At 31.8% G+C, this 14,662-nt stretch overlaps 1 protein-coding gene across 1 annotated transcript in view; it reads left to right on the top strand.

The window, feature by feature from the left end:
- LOC106463818 (techylectin-5B-like) overlaps positions 1–11,885 on the top strand; it is a 26,684-nt gene extending 14,799 nt beyond the window's left edge. Inside the window, exons 5-6 of the mRNA XM_013923888.2 lie at positions 4,505–4,605; positions 11,508–11,885. Coding sequence (XP_013779342.2) covers positions 4,505–4,558 — 54 coding nt within the window. The 3' untranslated portion in view covers positions 4,559–4,605; positions 11,508–11,885. The remainder of the gene's footprint in view (positions 1–4,504; positions 4,606–11,507) is intronic.
- Positions 11,886–14,662: the final 2,777 nt, after the last annotated feature.

Genomic DNA, 14,662 nt, shown 5'->3' on the forward strand with positions numbered 1-14,662 from the left:
CCAAACATACTCGCCCTTTCAGCCGTGGGGGCGTTATAACGTTTCAGTCAATCCGACTATTCGTTGGTAAAACAGTAGCCCAAGAGTTTGCGGTGGGTGGTGATGACTAGCTGCCTTCCCTCTAGTCTTACACTGCTAAATTAGGGACGGCTAGTGCAGATGGCCCTCGTGTAGCTTTGCGCGAAATTCAAAAAACAAACAAACAAAATTTAGGATAACTTAACAAATTTTCTTTTTCTCTAAAGGCTTCTAATTTTCATTTAAAGTTAGTATCTGAAATTTACAAGACATATATATATATATATATTCTACAGTCTACACGTTAAATGTTGATTTAATACCCTTACGGCTACCATTAAATTACCAAATATCCCTAAACATGACAAAGCCTCCTGGTGGCTCAAAGGTAAGTCTGAAAGCTTATAATGCGAAAGATCTGGTTTTGATACCCTCGATAGCAAATAACACGTAGTCCATTGTGTAGCTTTGCGCTTAACAACAAAAATAAAAAGCATGTTAGAAAATTAATTTTCATAAATTCATTACCTAAAACATATTAATATCTTTAATTAAGCATGTTAATACTATAATCTGCCGATGGATCAGCTGTAAGTTTACTGACTTACAACGCTAAAATCCTTGGTTCGATTCCTCGCCGTGGTCAGAGTGCAGATAGCATATTTGATAATCTTGCCGTAAAACAACAAGAACAATAGATATTGTTCTAAATTAAAACGCTTTAAAAATAAATTTTTATTCGTTAATAGGCTATAGCCCATTGATTCTGTTACGACGGGCTTCTTTCGTTTGCAGGTTATTTCCGATTAATCGGTAAAAACAAACAAAACATTCCAGGCCACTTAGTTTTAATGTAAATTAATTATTTCTTTGGTAATGTCCAAAAGACTACTTTAGCTAAAAATTACAAAAAATATGTGTAATAAATTTGGCCTCACAGGCAGAGATAGATTAAAACTTGTGTGTGTGGGGGGGTATATATATTGTAGGAGGGGCCCTCAGAGCTTAACTTCATAAATTATAAATACATTATAGTTTCTGAATTACAATTTAAGCAATATACAAACACAAACGATTGCTAGACACTCCACAAAATAGTAATAATTCTAGTATTTATAATAAATATAAAGTACTAAAAATGATTTTTTTTATTTATGAAAAAACAAGTGGTAAGAACATCTTAATGAAAACTGACAAAATATTAGGTCCATATGAAACGACTAAAATCGCTATTGTTATAGAGACACAGTTGCAAAGATATGTTATTCAATAAGACATCCAGAATTTGATTATTTATTTATTTATTTTTATCTTAATCGGGACTCTCAGGGTGCAATTGATCCCTTTATCTGACCCTGCTCACAGATTTCGGCCTTTAACTTCTATGATGTTTTCTAGATCTAGTCTCTTCCAAAATATATTTGTGCAACACTGAGATGCTGCTATTAATCTCATATGTAGTTAGCACTATGAAGTAGAAATACAAATTAAATAAACATACCGCAGAAAGCCCATTTTTATAGTTAGCTGTTTGTACGTTATAATCTGTCAGTGTACAAAAGTTCTGGAACACTGCTCTAAAAATACAAGAAATATCACATTTTTTGTACTGGAGCATGTGGATGCCAGAAATATGAGAACAAAATTGGTTGTCTGAATAAATAAATAACTATTGATCAGAGGGAAGGCAACCAGTCGGTAGCACCCTACAAACCATCACCCAAGGGAATATTTTGTAGTATCACACAGATTCGAGCCTGGTTCACCAGATCCGAAATTTAGAGCAATACCATAGGACTCAACCACACCCCTTTATATAATTAAGCCTAACATGCTAAGTGTTTTACAATTTTAGTTTACTTCATTATTTGCTTTGTATAAATATTTTATTAGATATTTTCCTAAATACGTCTAAGATTGAAACTCAGTAGTATTGAAGGAAGTATTGAGCCTATTGTGTAACTTTGGGCTTAACGGCAGCAACAACAATAAAACTAATTAAATTAACAATGATGTTTTCCAATTTTTCACCAACCACCATTAGAAATGTTAAACATATAATAATTCACTATGTAGAAATTTACTAGTTTAAGATAAAAAAACATTAAATTCATGTTTCAAATACCTAAAAATGAAACAAATTTATAACAAACAACATATTTGCCAGGTTTTATGAAAGAAGACATGCAAATATACAAATATATTTACTTTGTAAACCGAATCCTTAAATTTATGGAAGTAAAAAGACTGTCATATTTTGCCTCTCCATTCTGGGCCTTTGCTGAATATTAAAATTTAGTTCAGCACATCCTAATTAGCTTAAAAACAGTTACCAAATTTTACCGGAAAATACGTTTATCCCTCACCAGGAGTGTCATCACCACCCACCGCCAACTCTTGTGCTACTCTTTTTACCAACGAATAGTGGGATTGACCGTTACATTATAACGCCCCCATGGCTGAAGGGGCGAGCATGTTTGGTGGGACTGGGTTCGAACCCGCGACCCGTAGATTGCGAGTTGAGCGCCTTAACCACCTGGCCATGCCGGGCCTCTCTTTTTTGAATCTATAAAGTATCTATAAAGTAACAAATATATATATTGATTATTACCCAAGTTATAATTTCAATCATTCGTAATATATCAAGCGTCTACATATGCAAAGTAAAGCCAAACTATGTTTTTTATGATTAAATGAAGATATAGCCTAAATATGCTTTGCGGGCATTTCGGCATAACCAGTTTTCATTCGCCTGGGCCCCTAGGCAGTTGGCCCCTTTTCCCCCCTCCGGTCAGCGGGACCGCCTCTCACAAATACATATTTCTGTAGACTACCATCATTATTGTAAGAAATCACGTTAAGATGAAATATTAGATAAGGAATCACAAAAATAAAAAAATGATAATCTGAACGCTTCCAGAACAAAGATTTACCTTTCCAAACATTCAGGATATCGGGCCTCTAATGCACATATTTGAGATAAAATTAGGAAAACAAAAAAGATTATGCCTTGTCCTTAGTCCAATCAAACTTAAGTATCCTAGCGGGTATTTTTGCAATTATTTTATTTTTGCGCGCGTTCAGCGAACTATTGAAATTTGATAAATTTCGAAGGAAGGAAGAAGTGAAGTGAAATTGGTAAGGTTTTGTTTAACGGTAGATGTTTTCTTTTAAGTGTATTTACTGGATCTTGATATTGGCTTGGTTCAGAAAGGAAAAACGTTTTGTACGATTTATATATTATACATTAATTTTTTTTTTAGGCGAATTTTACCAAAGCAAAAATAATAGGCTGGTACTAAATTAGCAAAACACTAAAGACTAGTTAACTATAAGTGTAAAGTAAATGGTAGTTACAACTTTAACAGTATGAACGATGAAAACTGAAGTAAAATAAAACTCACTGGTCGTGAATATACTAATAGTAATATTAGTGTTAATAATAGTAATTTGAGATCGTCGAAGCGAGTTAATACTAGGCACAAAGGATTTCATAATTTAAATTAAAGTGCTTCTTAAGATCTATTTAATATTTTTAATTTTATTTTTAGGCTTAACTATTACTATTGGTATTAATAGTGATACAACGAGTAGTAGGCTACGGCAGTACGGAATAGTGAGCTTGAAACCAAGTTCTAGTTTGTCGTAGAGCTTAAGAGTAAGATTAAAAGTGGTTACTAATACTAGTAGCATTTTACCACTAAATACCAGAACTTATGATGATTCCTGTTTGAAGTTTGCAGTGTTTCAAACACTTAAGCTGTGTAGAATTGAATCAAGATTTGAACTTTTGTTATTTATCAGGAGTAAAACTTAAAGTAGAAGCATTAGCCCTGTAGTAATACTAGTAGTACACAGTGCCATGTTGAGTGGTGTTCACAAATCGGTATTGTTAGGGTCTTGTAAGTTGCAATACGAAGTTTAAGACTAAGTTGATGTCTTTTTTGCCCAGGTTCTTATTCAGTCTTTAAGTTTAAGTTCTTATGTCAATTTATTTGTCTTGCATTTAAGAAACATTTTGGGCCATTTATTTCATCATGAATATTCAAATGAAATGTCGTGTGTTTAGCCTGGCTCAATGAGATTTGGTAGTTAAATCTGGGAAACAATGGCACACATACCTTTTTCTTTATCAAACTTGAATAAGTAGCTTTGTATTTAACTTTTAAGTAGTAAAATCATGTTGGGCCACTTTTTTTTTCTCAGTGAATATCTGAAGAGGGGGCAACCTTTCTGCAAATACCATGTGTATTTTGCCTGGTTTACCAGGGATTTGGAGGTCAAAACTAGGGTTAACGGACATTCCAGTTTTTAGCCTTTTTTTTGTCCTAATCAGAAATGGTGAAAGTATTAAATTGCCCTATATTCTCTTTAATTCAGTGTCATTACATACAGCTCTTTAATTTTACTTGGAGGATTAAGTGAGAAAGACAAATCACACAGTACAGTGTTTCCTCTCTGCTAATGCTATGTTTTCTTAACTCAGGTTGTCATTGGGCTGCTACAGGAATTGAGATTTCAAAACTTACCCAGCTGTTGAAAAGAAAATGAAACTACATTTTTTTTAATTGGTTCAAGACAACTTAGGTGAGTTTATTTTATTTATTATTATTTCTTCTTAACTTATAAGTTTTTAAAATGTTTTGTTTGTCAATGGTATTAAAACATGATGTAGTAAACATTGGATTATTAAACAAATGTAAATGTGTGTTGTAATTTGAATTGTTTCAGGGCTGTTAGTGTCACTCCATACAGAAAAATATACAAGTTTTTGCTCTTAAAAATATCAGTAAACCTTGTCAAAAAAGCTAGCAACTGTGGCTCGTACACTAACTTACTTATAAAATTGGCATAATTAGCCTTGCACTAAAAGGGGTTAAATCATGTTGGACACTCTCCAGTTTTTTATTGCCCGTTCAAATGTGGATTTCATCACCAAAACACAGCTGGAAAATATTTTACATGTACCAGTTGTTCTTATATGTACTCTTGTCACAAGTTATGTAATTGGTTTTGTATTAAATAGTTTAAATCACCTGTAGTGTTACTTTCAAGTAGATACTCACCCATGTGTGTATGTCACAGACACTTTAACAGCAAGTTGTTTTCATTTTAATGAATTAACAATATTGCATTTTAGTTTTTTTTTACTTAACTGTATCTTATTATGCAAATAATGATGTCTAAAAGTAAGAGAGAAGGCTAGGCTGCACTGTAGGATTTCTTTATTCATTTATATTTTTTTTTACTGCTGGAAAATGTTGAATAAAAGCACATTCTTCTTATTGTATATTATATCAATATTATTTCAGCCTATAAGGGTTCAATGAAATACAGCAATTTAGAAATTATAAATTTTGGATTAACTTGTATTTCCAACGAATCAACAGACCTCTGATGATATAACCTTAAAGAGGAAAGAAGTCCAAAAGTTTATATGATAAGTTGAGAGTAGGCTTATAGCCACCAGTACAACTTGTTGAATGTTTGAAGTTCCATGATAATATAAGAATATTTAGTATGTGCTGAGTAAGATTATTTTTGTTTGTTGATGGTTTGAAAATGTGATGTAGTAAACATCAGATTATTTAGCAAATGTAACTAATCTGATTTTGATTAGTTTGATTTTAAACTAATCTTTAGTCATAGTCCCTATGTAATTTTTCTTGTCAGTAGCATAGTTTGGTATCTTGAAGATAATCAGCAAAGCAGAAAAATTAGGTTCATTAATAACTGGAGTTTCTCTGATCTTGAACTTTGGTGAATGTTTCCTAACTAGTTTCAATATAGAAGTTACAAACAAGGAGATAAGACAGATTTACAGAATACAAATATTTAATGCCACAATACAAATAGAGCTTGAAGGAAAGTGATCAATGAGTAAATGAACAGTAAATCTACTGAAATTTCATTAACTTCAAAACAAGTTGAAACCAAAAGTTGAAGCATTACCTTGATGCTAAATCTAACTGTTTAAATTTTATTTATTGCTCTTCAAGTGAATGTTAAACTTAAAATAACACAATATGATGTTTACTCACTTGGGTTACTTCCTAAAAATAAGTTACTGTTAAAACAGAATTTTGCTTAAGGAAACTTTCAACTTTGCTAAAATGTATTACAATAATACTCGGTTTTTGTATGTACTGAACATCTGCACACACCTTACTATATAAATTGGGCATGTGTGTGCACTTCATTTTAGTGGATATAAACAAAAGGCAGATGTAAATATACATTAGTAGACTTTGTACAATAACATTACAAGTTTATTTAATAAGAGTTTTAAGTATGGTAAAGTTTAGCCTTGACTAAAAGCAAAAACAAACACAAATTTCAACGTTAATTTATCACTATTGAATATAGACCATACTTAATAAAGGCGTAACTAATGGTAGGCCTAAGACAAGTGGACTTGTAGATTTCAGTATCTGTGATTATAATTCTTTTGTATTATTCCATAACTCCTGTATGTAAAGAAGTACTGTTGCAATAAATATACTAATTTAATTGATAGTTAATATTTAAGAGCCACAGGGCTTCCAGTCTAAAGTGAAAGTTAAAAACAGTGGTATGGAAGAGAAGCTGTTGTACGGAAAGTCCATTATGGATTAAAATCACATCTACTTCATAAGAGTAAATATTCTATTAGAAAATGGCTTTATCAGATTTCACGTGAAGACCATTGAAAAATGTATTCAAGAACTGTAGCTTATAGCCATAGATTCTCACCTCTGGAAAATATGGTAGGTGAAGGCCAAGAAGCTGTTGAATTTTGTGGAATTAGGGGTGCTGATGGATATTATGATGGATCTTATAGCCATAGATTTTCACCTCTGGAAAATATGGCAGGTGAAGGCCAAGAAGCTGTTGAATTTTGTGGAATTAGGGGTGCTGATGGATATTATGATGGATCTTATAGCCATAGATTCTCACCTCTGGAAAATATGGCAGGGGAAGGCCAAGAAGCTGTTGAATCCTGTGGGATTAGGGGGGCTGATGGATATGATGAATTTTACTGTTTATGCATACAGAAAAACAACCCTGATAAACTCTTTGCACAGTTTAGTTAGTGTAAAGAATGGTTTCACCTTACTTTTATTGGCTACAAAAGCATAATGGACATCTAGATAATTTTTCCATGATTTTGTCCTTTCTGCAAGGAGATATAAAAAAAGTTGCATCTATCTAAGTAAAATCATCCCACCACCATTGGAGATTTTTGTGCACAAGTGTCAGATACTGCAGTTCAGGGTTTTTTCCTCCATACTAGCGTAGGCTTCACATGGGTTCTGCCAATTAATATAGGTTTTTCTTGTCACCTCCATTCCATAGCTCTGTGCACACCTCATTCCATAGATGACTGGTACCATTTCATCTATTGTTTTAGAACAGCACACCCTGATTCTACTTTCAGAAACCACCGAGGCTGGCATCATTCTCAGAGCTGAGACATCTATTTTTGCTCCAATTCAATGTCATCAGTCTGGATATTTTATTTTTCATCTCATCTCTCAGTCGGACTTGCATCTGGCTCTGTGATATGGAACAGGAAACCAGGCTTTTATTCACCTCTCCTTCTCCCACTGCACAGATGGTTCTTTCTCTTCTGGGAATGTGAGCTCACTCGAATCCCTCATGCCTTTGGGACGAGTACACTAGTGATCCTTTTCATGGTCTTTATGCACCCAAGGGATCATAAACATCGATACACTAGCTTCCCCAGTTTTCTCTATCAGAATCATTCTTGTATCTTGAGGGTTTGTTAAGTCAGGATGCTATTAAGATATGGGTTCCTATACAGACCCATCATCCAAAGTTCCATCTCTTCATGAATGCCTTGCTTCAGAAATGCTGTACCAACAGTTGGGAATTTCAGGATTTACACATGGATGACAAGGCTTCTATACACATTGTTTCAGTCCTACTTGCTCTTCCAAAAGCAATGCCTAATGGTCTTGGCTTATTATGGGAAAAAGTATCAGGCTTCAATCTGATCACAGTGGTGTCTTGTGTTTCTCATCGAGGAGGCACTTGGTCCAGGGTGCCCAGATGGTATTACTTTATACTATGCTGTACTATACTGGACTGCCACTCTAGGATTATCATGAGTAAAGCATAAGGGGATCCTGTCCATCCCTGCCAATCATCGGATTGAACAAATCAAGGTCAGGTTGCTTTTAAAAATTTAGGGAAGTTGGTTCAGAGCACTGTTCCTCAGGACTCCCCACTGCACATTACTCCCTCGATTCTACTAGTGGAGCTAGGGAGTCTTTACCACACCCGGTTTCCCGTCACTGGATGATGGACAGAGGTTTTCCTCCAGAGTGTTAGAGTGAATTCCTTCACTCTTGGAAAAGAGGGCAAGTTAGGGGCCCTCCTACCTGGGTAACTGAATGTTTTATCCAGATGTTGGTAGGAGTGGCACCAGCCTACGTGGGAGCCTACTCGTAATACTTGTTCAGATTTTATACTCTGCTATCCAGTTGGGGTGTGCGTGGCCCTTCTGCTTGATCAGTATAGATTCAGTACATTGTTCTTGGAAGAAGGTCCACTATCTATCTCCTTGTAATTTTGAATGCAGAGTGGTTGCGTCCTGTGTCCTTGGTTGAACACAGTTGCTCTATGTCCTCTCCATAATTCCAGGGGCAAGTGGAATGCTCTTTGCCCACTTGTTTGGAGAGTAAGGATGAAAGTTCATAATTCCAGACTGGGTTCTGTTCCTTTGGTTGAGTAAGACATACACAATCCAATCATTCTGAGCCTGTGGTGTTGTGTTTTGGGTGGAGGAGAAGGTTTGTCTGTTTCGGTGTTGTTTGCTTTCTCATTGTGATTCAGGTGGTTTGGAATGCATCACACTATGGCTACAGTTTGGATTCAATTACTATGGAAACCTTTCTGTTGGTTGTAGGTAATATGAAATGAAACTTAAGAGAACTATCAATGAATTGTGAAAGAGAGGATGTTATATGTGGGTGTGGCAGGAGGGGTCTGATTTTATATAATCGATAGCTCTGTAACCAAACAAAATTGAAGACTAAAAATTATGGTTTCTTTGAACAATAATGATTTTATAGAGAGTATTTTACGTTTAATTTTGTACATTTTCGAGGGAAAATGTGTTGTGTGTCACACACTATGGAAAATTCAGGATTTTTTTTAAATATTGCCTTGTAGAATTAAGAATTTAAAACTTGTATACTGTTAAAATATGAATTATTAGCTAAGATTTTATGCTGTTCTAATTGGTATAACATAAACAAAAAGTAGTTTAACATTTTGAATGTAAGACACTAAAATATTGTGTCATGTGCCGTAAAGGATACCCATGGCAATAGGGTTAAAGCTTATATTTATATAAAGTGAATTATTTTTTAAATATTTGACACTGATTATAAAATTAGAAAACAAAATTCGGAAGTGTCAATGATTAAAGAGTTGTTCATATTATTGTGATTTTAATATGCCTTATGATATAGCAATTTTCACTTTATGATTTATTTTAATCTTTACAAGGAGGTTGTCTAGTATCATCACAAGTTTTCTTGGCAAATAGTAAATGTTTTACCTTATACGAATTTCTAGGATTGATGTGAATTTGTTTTCATAGAACTATATTTTATCTATCATACACTGTGAAAAGAATTTTGCTAGTTTTATCACATGAAATTTTAGGACAATTATTTTTAACAAAGAATTAGTTTTAACTAGTCTTCTGAAAATTTATAGGTAGAAATCCAAAAAAAAAAAATTTCAGCTTATTACAGGTTTTGTACTGTTACATATATGATACATTTTTGTGGACAATAGTTTAGTATTAAAAAAAATTTAAGATGTTGTACCTGAAAATTTCTATCATATTGAGTCAAGGGTAGTTTGAAATGTCTTTAAAAAAATCCAAAACAAGTTAAAAATAGGAAGATTAGTCTCATTTGAGAATGGTAATTTGAATATAATTGATTAGCAAATTCCACTAATTGCCCAGGTCTAGTTGTTGGTAATTTTGTGTTATTTTCAATGTTAACTTGCAGATTAATTGGGGTTTTATGAAAAATGGGGTAATAAATATTATCATTGAAATAGAATTACAGTTCATTGTTATGATACATTTTGTAGAAGGTGGTTAGAATGTGCAGTGGGTAGAATTGATCTGATGACTTTCTAGGTCATTTTTTTATAGAGCTACTCTATTTCCAAAATCTGTCAGCAGTTTTTCAGATTAAGGTTTATGTCAGTGTCAAAATCTTAAATTCTGTGATTTAAATCTTAAAAAAAATCTGCCACTGTTTACTAAAAGTAAATTATTATTATTTCAAAAATATTTCAAAATAATTGGGCTAGAAGCTCACATGCTTATAACTAGAGCTGGGTGATTAATCTATTACCTATGAACGTTGAATATTGTCACAGAAAATAATTTATTAATCAAAATTACAGTAAAATCATTTTCACAAAAATAATCAACTAATCAAAGTTAGTATTTCTGATTATTACTATTCTTAATTATTCCAACTATCCATGTAATTGAAATATTTCAATTATGGTATCTTGTATTATTTTTCATGAATTCAAGATAGTTCAGCTTACTTATTTGTCACAACTTACAAACATAATCAACTACTAGAAATTATTTCATATTATTACCATTTCTGATTATTTAACAAAGTCTCGTGTGAATGTAATTGATTAGTTGAATGCAGGTGATTAACAAACCTAATGATCAATTATCAAATCCACTAATTGCCCAACAGTATTCATAATATATTTATATGATAAAATGAAAAATTACTTAGGTAGATATGGCAGAGGATACTATTTTAGGTGATCTTTCATTATAAGACACTTAAAATTTGCTAAAAAATAATCACAAATTGAAAAACAAGGATGTATTATTCATAATGACACTTTGAATGAGATTACATCAATATTTATGAATTTTTAATTTTATTTGTTCTTCACTGTGGCAAATAAAAAATAAATATATATATAATGGTAAACTGAAAACAATTTTTGTCAACTTGTATTAGTACTTTGGTAATTAAAACTTATTAGTGTTTTTATTACTCTAGAAAATTCAGTGGAATTGTTGAGAATGTCAATGATGATGATCTTACTCATAGGAAGTTTTTCCTTGGCACACCCTAGAAACAAGGTCAATGTAATTTTTCTTAAATATCTCTTCAAATGAAGTTATTTACTATTTTAATACATGCTGTAATTGCCCATCTTGAAATATCCTGCTTAAAAGTTATAAGCAGGAGTTTTTAGAAGGGCAGAAATTAAGAAGGATAAATTTCTTGGGGTTTTAGAAGGAATTATGGAAGATTTATGATTTCCTCAAAGGTAACCCAGGACATGCTACTTATGACTAAATATGAAATCTGATGACATTCTCTATTTAGAAACATGGTAGCTAATGTATGTCAAAAAATTATTCTTTTTCTTGATGTACTTAAACTAGCCCATTATAATGTATTTTCTTTTTGCAGGTTTCATATCAATTCAGAACATCAGAGTGCTGTAGTTATGGAAGAAGTTGATTATAATGTAAGATTTAATATAGTTTTGAAATAAACACAATGCCATGAAATTATCTTTTTCTAATACCAATAACAATTTATGTTCAAGATTATTTGAGTTGTTTTTATAATCTTGAAGTAAATTAATGTTATTATCATTAATTATATTAATGCTTCCTATATGCAACTTATTTTGAGTTTTTAAAGGCATTTTCAAGTTTGAAACTACCCTTCATTTAATATAATGGACATCTTCATGTACTGTTCTTGATTAAGTTAATTTTTGAATCCTAAACTGTTGTGCATGAAAGTATATACACAATGTAATAATAAACCTGTAACAATCTGCATTTCTTGCATTCCTCCGTATACAGATTTTCACAAGACTACTAAAACTACTGAATTTGTGTTGATAAAAATAAACATCATGTGGTGACATTGCTTATAAATCAGAAAAAATACAAAACATTACATTCTCAGGTTTCATTGGATGTTATGCATGTATAAAAAAAATGTTGCATGACCATTGACCAATCAGTCAGTAAAATTGAGAAAGAGCACAGGATTGTTACTGGGAGTTGAGTTTTTTACTACCAAATAAGCTATCTTCAAAATCATTATCATCAAAGAAAAGAGTAAAGCATTTTTATAAAAAACTGGGATATATTTTATTGCATTAAGTGAATAAACTAATTTGTTATTCAAAATAATTGTTCTTAGATTCTTACTACAGTGTGTGATAGATAATATACATAATTCAGTGAAAACACATTCATTCCAATACTAGAAAATTTAAGATAGTACAAAGTTTACTGTTTAGCAAGAAAATTTGTGATAATACTATATGACCTCTTTGCATAGTTTAAAATGATTAAGAAGTTGAAAATACCTATAAAAAAATTTAAAAATATGGCAATGCAAAAATTATTTTTAATTAAGAAAGTATTGGAAATTTTTTTGCTAATTCCATTATCATTTTAAAAATCCTAAAGTATAATTAACAACATTCTAAGTATAATAAACATTAACTGAAAACATGTTGATACATATGAAAGTTTAGAAAGAATACATTAAAATGATTAATACATTTATATTTTATAATATATGTAAGAAAAGAAACTATAGAAATACATGAATATGCTGAGAGATTAGTAAATCAAACAACTTCCTCTACTAGGCTGTGTTTAAGCTGCAAATGACAACAGCCAGTGCATATAGCCTTAGTAGCTTTGCCATAACTAAAAAAACATAAAATATTTCTGCATTTGAAAAGGTGAGAATATTTGGTGGTAATGGGAATCATGAATAATCAACCATAAACCAAACCCCCACTCCCAATCTTTAGGCCAAGCCAGCTCGAAGTCGAATAAAGTGGAATTAATTGAAAACATAATAACGAGACTTCATAATAGCAATATTTCAATTACTTGGATAATTGTAATAACCGAAAATAATAACACTGAGAAACCTAAGTAGTGAGGGGTGCATTTCTGCTCCCCATGCTGATTGGATGCCTTAGGTGATAGGGGTAGGGGTGACAGATGTATTGAAAATTCCTCTTTTTCATGTTCTTGAGAAGTATAGTAAAATCTAAGATATTCAGACTCTTCACAACAAAGCAAGGATTAAATATAAGAAGTTTTTGTAAAACGAATTTCATTTGGAAAAGCAAACATCAAGTGCTTATTTCTAGTCCAATAATATCAAAATAAAGTTCACCAAATTTTGGAAATATACGAAGGTTATATATAGCCTTTGTAGTTTTGATAAAAAAATACTTTTTTTTTTAAAATGCAACAACTTGTTTAATTTAGAGCAAAATTAATTGTGAAGTCCCCGATTATCTTTATTTCTTAAAAGAACTCAAAAATAAAGATTTAAAATTTTAATGGAAAATATTATATCACTTCGAAAGATAAAATACGAAACAAATTTCGATTATTCAGAATGAATACAAAGGTAAAGCTGGTTAAATTTAGAAAATATATCGGTAATAATCTAAAACATTTAGGAAAATTTCTTGAAATTTCCTCTTAAGTTTGTTATTTAACACAAAGCTACATAATGGGCTCTGACCACCACGGGTATCGAAACCCGAATTGTAGCTTTTTAAGTCCACAGACATACCGCTGTGCCACTGGGGGCATTTTTCAGGTTCTTGAGAAGTATAGTAACATCGCAGATATTCGGTCATTTCACAGCAAATCAAGGCTTAAATATTGGTGAAGAGTTCCATTTGAAAAAGCAAACACCGAGTGCTTCTTTCTAGTCCATCACTACCAAAATAAAATATTTCACCAAATTTTGGAAAAATACCAACGGTATTGTAGCAAACTACAAGCCCAATAGTTATGAAAATTTCGGCTATCTTCGATTTTATTGTTTTTTATTTGTCTTCAGTTAAACTGTAAACAAAGAAGAGCTTTAAAAATATGATTATTCAAACAAAATCCCAACATCAAAAAGACCATGACGTCTTCTTATAAAATAAACTCCACCATTTGGATTGTTTTTACTATGGGCTAGCGAAAATTAAAATTTTTTATTTTTTCACGGGATATAATATTTTTCCTCGACGCAATAATGTCTCAGTTTTGAGATATACGTCGAAATAAGCACTATCCGATATTTTTCTATTAATTTTCCGTCAAAATACCACTTTTTTAAATTTTTAAAAAAATTCATATTTTTTCCAAAAAGACCATGTTTTTTCCCAAATTTTGAAAAAAAAATTGTTTTTCCTCATATTTCAATACAAAGATGCCCTTGATGTAAAACTTTCAAAATGGATAGCCTTTCATCAAAATTCCCAATAGTTATTTCATAATCTGTTATCAAAATTTCGGCTATCTTCAATTTTACTGGTTTTTTTGTCTTCAGTTATATGATAAACAAAGAAGAGCTTTAAAGATAAGATTATTCAAAGAACATCCCAACATCTAAAAAGCCATGACGTTGTCTTCTGAATAAACTCCATCTTTTGGATTCTTTTTATTCTGGGTTAGCGAAAGCTAATATTTTTCATCATTTCACGGTATATAATATTTTTCTTCGACGCAATAATATCTCAGTTTTGAGTTATCCGTCGAAATAAGCACTATCCGATATTTTTCTATTAATTTTGC

Source organism: Limulus polyphemus, unplaced genomic scaffold, assembly GCF_000517525.1.
Source record: "Limulus polyphemus unplaced genomic scaffold, Limulus_polyphemus-2.1.2 Scaffold1490, whole genome shotgun sequence".
Taxonomy (NCBI): Eukaryota; Metazoa; Arthropoda; class Merostomata; order Xiphosura; family Limulidae; genus Limulus; species Limulus polyphemus.